The sequence below is a fragment of the Aulonocara sp. 'chitande type north' Nkhata Bay genome, linkage group LG12 (genome assembly GCF_057382095.1).
Source record: "Aulonocara sp. 'chitande type north' Nkhata Bay isolate Kocher_YH1m ecotype deep benthic linkage group LG12, A_spYH_male_GT1.1, whole genome shotgun sequence".
Lineage (NCBI taxonomy): Eukaryota > Metazoa > Chordata > Actinopteri > Cichliformes > Cichlidae > Aulonocara > Aulonocara sp. 'chitande type north' Nkhata Bay.
Window position 1 is genome coordinate 12644264 of NC_141355.1, and position 12009 is coordinate 12656272.

At 38.1% G+C, this 12009-nt stretch overlaps 1 protein-coding gene across 1 annotated transcript in view; it reads right to left on the bottom strand.

Annotated features, from left to right (window-relative positions):
• LOC147317005 (voltage-dependent N-type calcium channel subunit alpha-1B-like) overlaps positions 1-12009 on the bottom strand; it is a 337402-nt gene that overhangs the window by 210653 nt on the left and 114740 nt on the right. The window contains exons 8-11 of the mRNA XM_086313576.1: positions 9829-9944; positions 9556-9642; positions 6282-6365; positions 1312-1518 (exon numbers count right to left, since the gene is read on the bottom strand). Of these exons, the coding sequence (XP_086169702.1) occupies positions 1312-1518; positions 6282-6365; positions 9556-9642; positions 9829-9944 (494 nt within the window). The remainder of the gene's footprint in view (positions 1-1311; positions 1519-6281; positions 6366-9555; positions 9643-9828; positions 9945-12009) is intronic.

Genomic DNA, 12009 nt, shown 5'->3' on the forward strand with positions numbered 1-12009 from the left:
TGGCGCCTGATTATACAGTACCTTCTATGTGAGGAGAAGAATTTTAAATTGTATTCTGGATTTAACAGAGAACCAATGAAGAGAAGCCAATAGAGGAGAAATATGCTCTCTCTTTCTAGTCCCTGTCAGCACTCTTGTTACTGAAGGCTTCGCAGGGAGTTTTTAGGACATCCTGGTAGTAACAAATCACAGTAGTCCGCTCTAGAAGTAAGAAATTCATGAACTGGGTTTTCAGCATCACTCTGAGACAGGATGTTTCTAATTTTAGAAATATTGAAGAAGAAAGCAGTCCTACATAATTGTTTATTACAGTATGTACATTGAAGGACATATCTTGGTCAAAAAACTACTCCAGGATTCTAGAGGCCAAGGCAAAGCCACCCAGAGTAGGGAATCTGGTTAGATACCATATTTCTTCACTTAATTCCCTGGACTCCCATTATTCTTACTAAATGTCCAATTAGTGCAAAATCAAGTTAAAACAAATCCTTTTTATGCTATCAAAGACATACTGGTTCTTGTCAATCATGATCATTAATGGCAATTTAATAGATGTTTACTGTGTCAAGTTAAAAGACATTGTTCAACCTTTAGCACCACTTATTACAGACTTGTGAGTGTGTGCACATATTGAGCCTATATGTATATGTTTCATATTCTGTGGATTTTAAAAAAAATTAAACCAAATTCCAGCTTGTGCACCCAATTCTTGCTTTTTAAAGTCATTAAATGTGTATGTTGTACAACAATTCCATCCAGGCGAAAGAACTAAGAGTTAAAAGAAATCACTGAAGGCTCAAAATTACCATGACATTCATTCCCATAACGAATGAATGTAAACATCTGACCACAACTGTAATATTGATTTGTTATAACATTACTGGTAAGACGGAACCAACAGGTGTAAGCTATCTACTTTAGGTGGTAAAGAGTGGCATGAGTATTTATGTTTTCATTTTGAATGGCACACTTGCAGTTACTTTCATGTAAATACTGCTTCAACTGTTGATAATGGTCCTCTTCGTGGTTTAACTGGCTAAAAAGCGCTCCATCTCAACAATGAGTAGAGAATCACTTGAAATCCATTTTGACAACTATCATGTTTCAAGCTGTATCATGGCCAAAATAAAATAATAAAGCCATCCATGCACTGATATGAGAATTTTTTATATCAAGTAATGGCTAAAATACATTTAATATTAAGCAACTAGTAACTATAGTTAAAATTGATTTTGAAAACGTACAGGTCCATGAAAACATACAGGATTACAAGAAAATTATTTAAAATGTATAGAACTGTTGAATACTTACATAGTGCATAGGTAAGCCACTCAGGCTGGTCATAGTGTACTATAGCTACACACAGTGTATTTAGGCCAACCAGACATAACACTGTCCAGTAGAAGCTCTGGGATTTAACCAGACGCCGGATGGTGAAGCGAATCCTCTTCTCTTTCCTCCTGAAGTAAGATGAACTCTCATTCTTGCTCTTCACACTTGCCCGAGCATATGGCGACCCTGGGGGGGCAGTTGGAGCAAAAGATACAAAATTGCAATAAAGTTACCAAGTCTAAAAATGAGGTGCTCCTTCCAAATCAAGATATGTTTGATTATAATCAGCTAGAGCCATGGATCTTAAAGTAGATTAAGACTGATCATTCTTACTGACAGATTACAGAATTGGCTTAGTATTCCTGGCACTTCTCATTATATTTATCCTCATCTTTACTTTATTTGGCCCAGACAGCTAAGGAGGTCTGCTTTTACACTTAGCCCAAGGTTAACAACATCAAATCAGCTGTTAGGAAGCATTGTATTATTTTTGACCAGTGTTTGTTTTGAATAGCACCTCTCAAAGATCATCCAGTCTTATTTCTTTAATTTAAGAAACATCCCAAAAATCAAACTGAAACCCAATAATATGTAACTTTTAGTACGCACTAGTGGTGGGTTTAAAAAATCGATTTCCCAATTCAAATTGATTTTAGTTTGAGCAATGTGATATCGATTGATTAAATCCTAAATTGATTTTTAAACACAAATGTATTTTGGCAGAAACACCAGAATCTCAGGTTAAAGCTTACAAAACTAATTCTAGTTTTTACCCTCAAACAACTAAAACAGCAAATGAGAGCAGGTAAACGGATTCTACAAAAAGACGCAAACACAAAGAGCATATCCCAGTTTACCGGGCATGCCGTCAAGTGCTGAACGCCATCTCACAGTACATCTCACAGATTCTGGAGTGGAGCTGCAGGTTTTGTCCCTCTCCAACCAAATTTAACTGAACAAGTAGCAAAAGAAGATCAAAACTACGCTTTACATTTGATAAACATTGTCATGAATTCCCTCTTACTTTTGCTTTTACATCCCCCACCGCTCTCACTCTCAGTGTACTCAGAGGCCAATTTACCATCAAAAAATTGTATTTTCTGCATTATTCACTTACTTATTGTGCTTCCAGGCTTATTACACACCAATTTACTGTTGTGCACAGTGCTTGTTTGTTCAAAAATGACCTCCAACGAGAAAGCATGATTCATGCTGTTCAATACCAAAGAAATTTAAATTTTTACAAATTATGCCAAATTGCAAAGCGCTTAGCTTTGTCTCTAATAAAACCTCTGTAACTTTCAGCAGCATCAGGTAATGTTCATATATTGATTCATGGTTTTCTTCTGTTTTTTTTTTTTTTTTTAATTCTTTCTTGTTCCTATTTAGCCTCTACTATATTAAACTTTCAGTAACTTAAATTAAGCCCAAATGTCAAGTGGGACTGGACAAAAAAGGAAAGGAGAAAAATGGTTCCATTAGAATTTCATTACTGGCACAGGAAGACTAGTGGGATAATCATTTCCTGTTCTATTTTAAACCCGACCTGTCATGATCCTGGGCCATGTTGGCCCAGCATTCTTAGTTTTCATGTATTTTTGTATTTTGTTCTTTATTTAGGCCATGGCTCCTGTGTTGCTCTGTTAAGTTGTTCCTTATTTGATTTCCCCTTGTGACTTTTATGTGCATGTCTCCCTCAGTTCAGTGTCGCGACTGTCTCCTCCCCGAACATGTGTGCCTTTTTGTGTTCCCTCGGTCCTCAGTTAGCATTCCCAGTTTAGTTCTGTTTCTTTGTGAAGCCTGCAATAAAGCAGTGATTTTGAGTTCAGCTTTTTGTCTCCGTGAGTTTTGCGTTTGGGTGCTCATCTGCCTCCACACAGCCAGTTTATGACACGACCTCTGACTCATACTGTATCACCTAAGTGACTACATTATCCAGTTTTATGTTTGTCTCTACTTAGCTGTTATTGACACTGTATACTGTACAACAAGCCTTATCAAATTTATTTTAAAACTTTGCAATATTTCTTTTAAATTTAAGCCAAACTCAAGATGGAACTATAACTCAAAAGTTAAAATCTGTGTTTTTCAAGAAAATATGTTGACCTCAAATCAAAATGAAGAATAAGGTAAAGTTAAAGTATTTTGTGGCGATTATGCATTTAGTCATTTAAAAATGTTGTTGCTAAAACCGCCAGTATTCTTCATTATTCTAAAGCCATTTTTCATTAACATGCTACTTTTATGAAAAGCCCAATAGCCTGCCAGGCCTAAATTGACTCCTATTTGGTCTGATTTAGGAGTTTTTGATATAAATTATTGTCAATTAATTAAAAAAATTAAGGGTAATGTTTCAAATCATGTATATATCAGGATAGAGTTTGGTGCTCTCCTACTTTAGTGTATAGTCTTCTGAATTTGACTGTCATGGGCCTGTCTGGGGGCCCATGTGTTTTAGGTTTACCCTGGGCTGGCGATCCTTGCGGGTCACCCTGCCCAATGGTCTAGTTAAGCATATTCTGTTGTCGTGTGTAGTATTTTGTTGTTCTATCTCCTTTTTTCCATCTCCCTGTAATGTGCATAAAAGTTGATGCTCACGCCCCCGGAAATATTGGGCGCCGGGTGATCCTTTGACCCAGAAGTGTTCTCGTGCTGGAGGCAGCCACACCTGCTGCTCGTCAGCCGCCGCCAGCTGCTGCTGATTACCGGCATCAGGAGCGTCTTATTTAACAGTGTGGCTGAGGTCCAGTTGACACTCGATCCTTCAGTTTACCTCGTCAGTACAGCCATGGACTTGCTTTTGAAAAACCTTGCTTTGAAGACGGATTGCCTAGCTGACTTATTGTGTTTATCTTTACTAGGAAACAGGAGCAGAGTCACAGATTGGATATGAGTTTGGATATATGCCATTCCAATGTTCACGGACGCGAGCACTGTGTGGGGATTTTGAAGATCACCACCTTGGGGTGTATATACAAGTCCAGTTCCAGGACTTGTATATGTTTTCCCTATTGTTTTTCACTGTAGATACAGTAAATTCACTGTTTTCTCTCTGAAGAGACCTGTGTTTGGGTCCGCTTCTTAACACCTTTATGTATGTTTTCCGCCCCGGACCAAACACAGTCTTTAAGCAGTCAAAGTGCATAATCTACATGTGCAAATTAAGCTAAAACAGCAGCACCAGATACTGCAGTGACTTGAGTTAAAGCATTTAAGACCTGTAATAGATTTAAGACCCGATTTAAGACCCGGGCAGCACGGTTAGCCCTGTTGCCTCACAGCAAGAAGGTCCTGAGTTCAATTCCACCATCAGGCCGGGGTCTTTCTGTGTGGAGTTTGCATGTTCTCCCCATGTTTGCGTTATCCCCGGGTACTCCGGCTTCCTCCCACAGTCCAAAGACATGCACTTTGTGGGAATAGGTTAATTGAAAAATCTAAATTGCCCATAGGTGCGAATGGTTGTCTGTCCCTGTGTATCCCTGTGACTGGCGACCTGTCCAGGGTGTACCCCACCTCTCGCCCTATGACAGCTGGGATAGACTCCAGACCCTGCAACCCTAAAAACGGATAAGCGGAAGTGAATGGATGGATGGATGGATGGAGATTTAAGAGCCTTTAAAGACACAGAAAGCCCTGATAAACAGTATAATCTTTTTCATCCTCTACTTATGATTTTCTTATTTCACTTTCTGTTTTTCTGCAATCAGCTTAACAGAATTAAAATAACACCATCTACCGAATGATGTTTGTCAATAGCAAATCTTAACTCCTTTTCAAGTATCCATTACATAGTATTGATTTAAGACAGTAAGCAAGCTTGACTGATGCTTGATTTTGCAGGTCTTGACAATGATTTTCAGTACTGATTGGGTTTATAGATAAAACTATCAGCAACAATATTAAAATTAATTTTGGGTTGATACCCTTTTTATTACCAAAGCATCTCTGACTTATTAAGGAAAGGGTCTATTGTTATCTCCTTTAGTGTCTGATATATTAATCTTGTGGGTTCAGTGGGTCTCGAAATTAGGCTTGTTGTGGTGCATCCCTGAGATCATCTGGGAAGTGTGGAGGCCAACTAAGTAAGGCACTGACTCTTTTTTGTTCCCTCAGAACATTCCTATGCAGTTTGTGCTGTGTGATGGGGAGTATTGTCCTGCTGCTGGAAGGCACTGCTGCCTACAGCAAAAGGGTTTCCTGAACATGACAGCAAAACTGTCTGAAACGATTACAGACTGTTCAGTTCAATTCGATTCTATTTTATTCACAAAGCTGTAGTGTCATTTCAAAACAACAGCTGTGTGAATTAACTTTATATTGAAAGATAAAGAGATAAATATGAAGGTATCATATTTGTAAACTTAAATTGATTTTTGCTATTCTTTGATTTGGCTTTTGATAGTATAAGAAAAGTATCAGTCTCTATGGGAATGAGATATTGGAGGAGTGGGGAGGAGCAAAACTTCAGAGATGCATGTAAAATGTAAACTCAAACTTTGGACAGTCACATTTTGGGGTGTTTGATAAATTCGTCTAGAATTCTAGAAGTGAGAGCTGCTCCATGTAAAGTGTGATGGACACAATTTCTCCCAAAAAAGTCCAGTGTTTCCAAGGATATTTCCCAATTATCTATGAAGCCCACTTCATTTTTGGACACCAGCCAGAGAGCAAGCAGTTTAAGGACACCATGTGGCTAAACATGTCCCTGCTGGTACAATTATGGAGGGGACCAAGTCCTACAAAGTCCAACATTTCAAAGCAACAGCCATATAAAGACCCAAGGTCTTCCAGCACGATATTGCAGTTTAACAAATAATCCAAATTAATCACATAACCTGTCAGTGGTTTTAATGTTACAATTAACAGATGTAAATGTTTGCAGTGGGGACAATTGATATGCTGTGTGTTTAACATACAGAACCATCACAAATCTAAGGCACTGTCCTCACCAACAGATGAGATGTCAGTAAAGTGGTCCTCCCCTTCCTCTGCATTGATGAGATCATTCTTACTCTTCCTGGTCCGTTTTAGCACTGCAAATACATCAAGGAAACACAAAAATAAAAAAGGAATATGAACTAAGTCAGAAAGCAGCTCATATACTTTAATATTATATTATTAATAATATATTAATAGTCTTCTGGTTTTGTTTTGTTTTGGGGGGTTTCCTCACTCTGCCACATGCCACGCAATATTCAGTTTTTCAGCTATTGTGCCTTGACAGAACTCAATAATCCAAAGGAGGAAATCAAAGTTGATTCTGTTTGTCTGGAGACGGCATTTTCAATGGGAAAAGTGTTTCATCCAGCACAAGCCATAATAATATTAAATGCAAAAGGGTTTGCACAAAAAATAATTTCTATATAGTCCTTATATATAGTCCTGTAATGGGCCTACTTCCTCCCTATCCAGTATATTGCACTGATCACTAAACAAATGGCAACTTGCCTGTAGGTGTAAATAGGCACCATAAGTGTTGCTCTTCTGTGCTGTGCCATCTGCTTAGCCAATTTTTTTTTTTTTTTGTTTCTCCATGGTATAATTCACACCAATTCTCTTGGCAGTTGTGTATACCAGTGGAGCTAATCCTTGGGGTGGACCAATTTTGGCATAGAGGGTTGAAAGCCCAAAGAATACTCTATTTTGAAAAAAATGTGTCTGACCTGCTCCAATACTCCTCACAAATAAAAACTTACCAATAGTGTTTACTTTAGGAGCAATGGTCCTTCTGTCCTAGATTGCCTGGATCATTCTTTATGCATGTTCCCGACTTTGACAAATGCCCAGCTGGGATAACCACATTTAGTTATGAATGATGTTTATCAATAGCAAATCTTAACTCTTTTTCTGATGCTTGACTTTTCAGGCATTGACAATGATTTTCAGTACTGATTGGATTTATATATAAAACTATCAGCAACAATATTAAAATTTACAATTTTTGAAAGTCTGAAAAAGATTAGGTTCAAGGACTGGACTGAGTGAAAGAAGCCAATGTCCAAAGAAAAAAAGTATAAAGGAGCTTTAGCAAGGAGAACTATTCCTCTAGACCACAAGAGCGTCTTTTGAAGCAGTATATAAAGAACTGAGGTGTGGCTCAAGACTTTTTCACAGTACTATAACTGAACTAATGAATATGGAGAAAATAGAGAACTACAGAGCCATTAGTTCATTTACAGTACTTTTACTGTTAAGTTAGCCAGGTGAAATTGGGAAGCTGATGGTGGATCCATGTTTCTCTCTGTCTGTCCCTTGCATGTGAAATAAAACTTAGTTCCAAGAGCAGACATATTTGGTTGGTGTTGAGGGTGTTCCTGTTGTGAAGCGCACCCTTCACAATCCTGTAATGTCTTAGAGACTATGTGCACTGCATCAGCAACTGGAAGGCAAAGTGAAAAGAGACATAACATCCTAAGAGGCAATTGTTTCATATGCCTCCATAATGGTGTCTCCCACATTCTCCATTCCTGTGTTCAGGAATGTGGTGTTTTGGAGCCCTCTGGGTTGAGGACCAAATCCAGAACCTTGGAGAATTTTGGGGTGACAGAACTGACAGTATACCTTTAACAGTTCTTAAACAGTTATGCCTTTTTAAGTATCTTAGGAAAACCATACAGACTAGGTGTAGTTTCCCCTGTGTTATAGGGTCTGGTGAATAGCATTGTCTTTTTCTGCTTCAGACTGTCTATATGACAATAAACATTATCTAGATCTTAGGAGAACAAAACAACCTCTGGGTAAGTGGATGGCTTAACACAGAAGATGTACGTCACCAGACCAGGAATCTACCATGTATCTGCACCTTCAGGCAGGCTGCCATATTTCCAATTGCAAGGGTGTCCATACCCAGGACAGAGAGGAACACTGGTTTGACCATGAGTGATTTACCGTATTATTCGGACCATAAGGCACACCAGATTATAAGGCACGGGTCTGTTTTCATACATAAAGTGCACTGGATTATAAGGCGCATTAAGCGAAACAAAACAGTCAGATAGGTCAAACTTTACTGAACTCATTCTTCTTTCTTCCTCCTCTTCCGTACCATTGATTCATTAATATTGACTTCTCTGGCAGCTGCTCCATTCCTGTGTTGTTGCAGTATATTAATGACTAACCACGTATTGTGGATGGATTACCTCAGTTGTTCTCCTGATTCCTGACTGAAGTTTGGGCCGTTTATAGCATCCTGCCATGCCATTGCATTTGTTCCTAACCATCGGGAACCCTCAACTTTTATTGAGTGGAAAAAAGTTTGAATTCCTCCAGCTTCACTGTGTTTATATTATACTAACATAAACACAGTGAATGCTAAGCTGTGTTGTCTGTGAAGGTTCTCAGTCATCCAGGTCATTGTAGTCTAAGGAGCTTAGAAAGAAAAGTGTCTGGACTTCTTTAAGTTGCTTGAAGATGTTTCACCTCTCATCCGAGAAGAACTGAAGAAGCCTCTCGGATGAGAGGTGAAATGTCTTCATTGAGAAAATTAAAGGATTTTAAGTGTGCCTTATAGTGTGGAAGATATGGTAAGTGAAAAGGAAAACAACCATAACTAAACCAAGGAGGCAGCCTTACCATACATATAAAACTTAAGAGGAAAAAAAACAGAGGCCTCCAGTTTGGTTTATGCAATATTTATCATAAAAGACATAAGAATTTAGGTTGTACAAATATTTTCCATTCTGCTGACATAACACCCAAATTTGCTCTACTGCTGTTGGCGTTCTGTAAAATAACACAGTTCAAGTTTGCTATTGAGAATTTCTTAAAAAGGAAGAGTAAAAAACAGGACGGTATTCAAATGACAGAAAAGTGAGTCACAGCTGCATGAAGGGCACTCATATTACAATGCTAACTTCAGTGAGCCTCCTTCTCTCTCCTGCATTTTGATCTCATTGGCCTTCCACCTTTATAACCATAATAAAGGTTAATTGTAATCCTGGGTGAGTTGCAGATGAGAGCTAGTCTGGTCTATGAGCACACATGTAAACATACACAGGCACATGTATGCACAGCCACATAGCCACACACAAAGCTATAATAAACGTAAATAGTTTTTTTTTTAAACCTAAAAAATATGGGACCTGTAAGTCTTATAATGTGCATCCAAAGATTTTTAGATTTCAGCTCACTTTTTATATTTAACTTCTTAATGATGGTTGCATGTTGTTCTAAATGTAAATGTTTTCAATGTTGAAAACTGATTCTGAAGATACCAATCCTCACCAGAGTTGTTGTGTTTTCGTTTGTACCATGCTCCATCCAAAGATTTCTCTTCTGCGTTCTTGTCTTCCTCAGCCAGCATCACTTCTTCTGCAACACAAATTATGATAAACAATTATGTCATAATAGTGCTAACATCAAGTAAAGCAAAGCTGTTATTGAAATCCAACGGTAAAAATCAGTATATAACTATATATATAAATATATATATAAATAATATATATATAAATAACTAAATTTACACCTGCAGTGTAAAGATATGATTGTGTTTCTGACCCGCTTTGCAGATCCACTCCAGGTACCCAGTTAACTCTCTCTCTATTTGCTGTTGTCGGCGAAGCTTCAAGAATTCTTGCCTCTTCTCCACACGCTCTCTCTCCTTCGCAAATTCCCTGAAAAAAACACAAATACACACACATGCACACACACACACACAAAGAAAAGTTATTAAAACTGACAAGTCAACATAGACCCTGGAGCATTCAGCTGTTGATGGGTACACAGACGGCGGTCTTCCAGCAGGTAAGGCAAAGTCCCTGTCTAACCCTCACACTAAACTGAAAAATGGTCTTATACTGAGACAACCAAATACTATCTGTCACAACGGTAAAACACACTGTTCTTTCTTTTACTAATTGAAATGAGATTATCTCAAGTCACAGTCTGATGATGTTTGACTTGGCCAGTTTTAGAAAATATTTGCAATTTAAAACCAGTGACTTCATCTTCTCCTCATGGGCCAAGACAGAAAAAAGATAAGCTAAAAATAACATGCACATTGGACATACTCGTGCTTTCAGATAGAATGGGTTCCATTAAATACCCTGCACTGTGAACAATATATTTGTTTGTATTTGTGATAGTATAGCTGATGATAGTAGCATACCACAATGATGGGGTTTTAAAAAACCCACTTTAAATTTTACACGGAACTGAAGTTTCCAGCCAGTCCTTAAATACTGAAATACTGCTGGTGACTGATGATAGCAAGAAATTATTGCCAAATTCTTTGACCACAAGCAGCTGGAAAACCTCTTACACAGTAAATGTTAGTTTTCTGTTGTCCTGTTTCAAGATAAAAGATTTATTTGCAACAATGGCAGTGGATTATTTGAGTTTGTTGGACTAAGGTCTTATTGGATTCTAGGGAGACTGGAGGTCAAGTAAATACCTTTGTGGTGTTCCTGAAGCACCTGAGTAGTTTTTGAGGTATGGCATTTTGTTCTTTCTTGCAGACTCCTGCTGTGAGGAGTACCAGTGGGGAGTGGGTACATTTGGTTTGCAGCAATGTTTTTAGTGGGTGCTAAAGGTCAAACTAATGACAAGAAACAGGGTACAGGGCTCTGGGCCACTGTGCTACCTGTCAAGTAGGGTGGCTGTCAATTCATTATTTGTACAGTCAGCATACTCACATTAAAAGAAAAGAGAAGCATATGAAGGAGAAAGAAGGAAAAGGAGAGAATTCTTAATGTCATGGAAAAAAGCAAAAAGACACTGATGATAGCATGACTCGAAACTGTTTCACTCACATCTGGAACTAAAAACTGCTGTCTGTGAACTGTAAAATGCATTTATGACAGTGTGTAAATCTAAGTAGCTCTAGAGCAAGTGGATTTTATTTATCTTAACAAAATAACTGATAAGAAAACATCAATAAAGATTATCATCACTGGTAGACCTACACCTTCTCATCGAGACACACAGGAGGCAGCAAAGAGGTAACGTAGGGAAATTTTCAATCAAAAGTGTTCAGGCAGGCATCCAATCTTTATGTAGTGTGCATGTCCTCTCTAGCCCATAGCATCCCCAACCACAAGGTGCACTAGAGAGGTTGCATAAAACTGCCTTGACTCTGAGAGAGACTGGGATGAAGGTCTGCCTTTCCTGGTGTGTGCTGATTGCAAGGCGAAGCAGGAATATCACGATTTTAGTGTGTAGTATTTAGTGTTTGCACATAATGTGCGAAGGCCCCTCAAAGTGTTGAAAGAGCAATTATTGGCTGTCAACGCACCTCCTCAGACTAACGTCCTTAATTTCGTCAGAGTTCAGAGAACTGTTGCACCATGTCTGTTTTTTTAATTCACTCTACAGTTTAGTGTTTTCTTTTCTTTCCTGGAAGAGTGGAGTTGTAGTAGGTAGGTAGTTGTAATTAGCTGTTTGTAAAATTGTAAAATAAATGTATTTAACACACAGTTGTTCTTTGGAGACTCAGCTTATGTATGTGTAACCCAGTGTTAAAAACGGGATTAAAAGCATAAATATTGATATACTTTTGATTAAAATACTCATTTCACAATGGGAATAAATATTGATAAAAAGCAATTAAATATAATAAATACTGATACAAAGCATGTAAACAAAACATAAGTTTAATTAATATGTGGATAAATGGTGTGGAGGCAGGACTTTTAGAGCGTTCTTGTCAGACACCCTTGGCTCCTACGAATCTAGAATCTG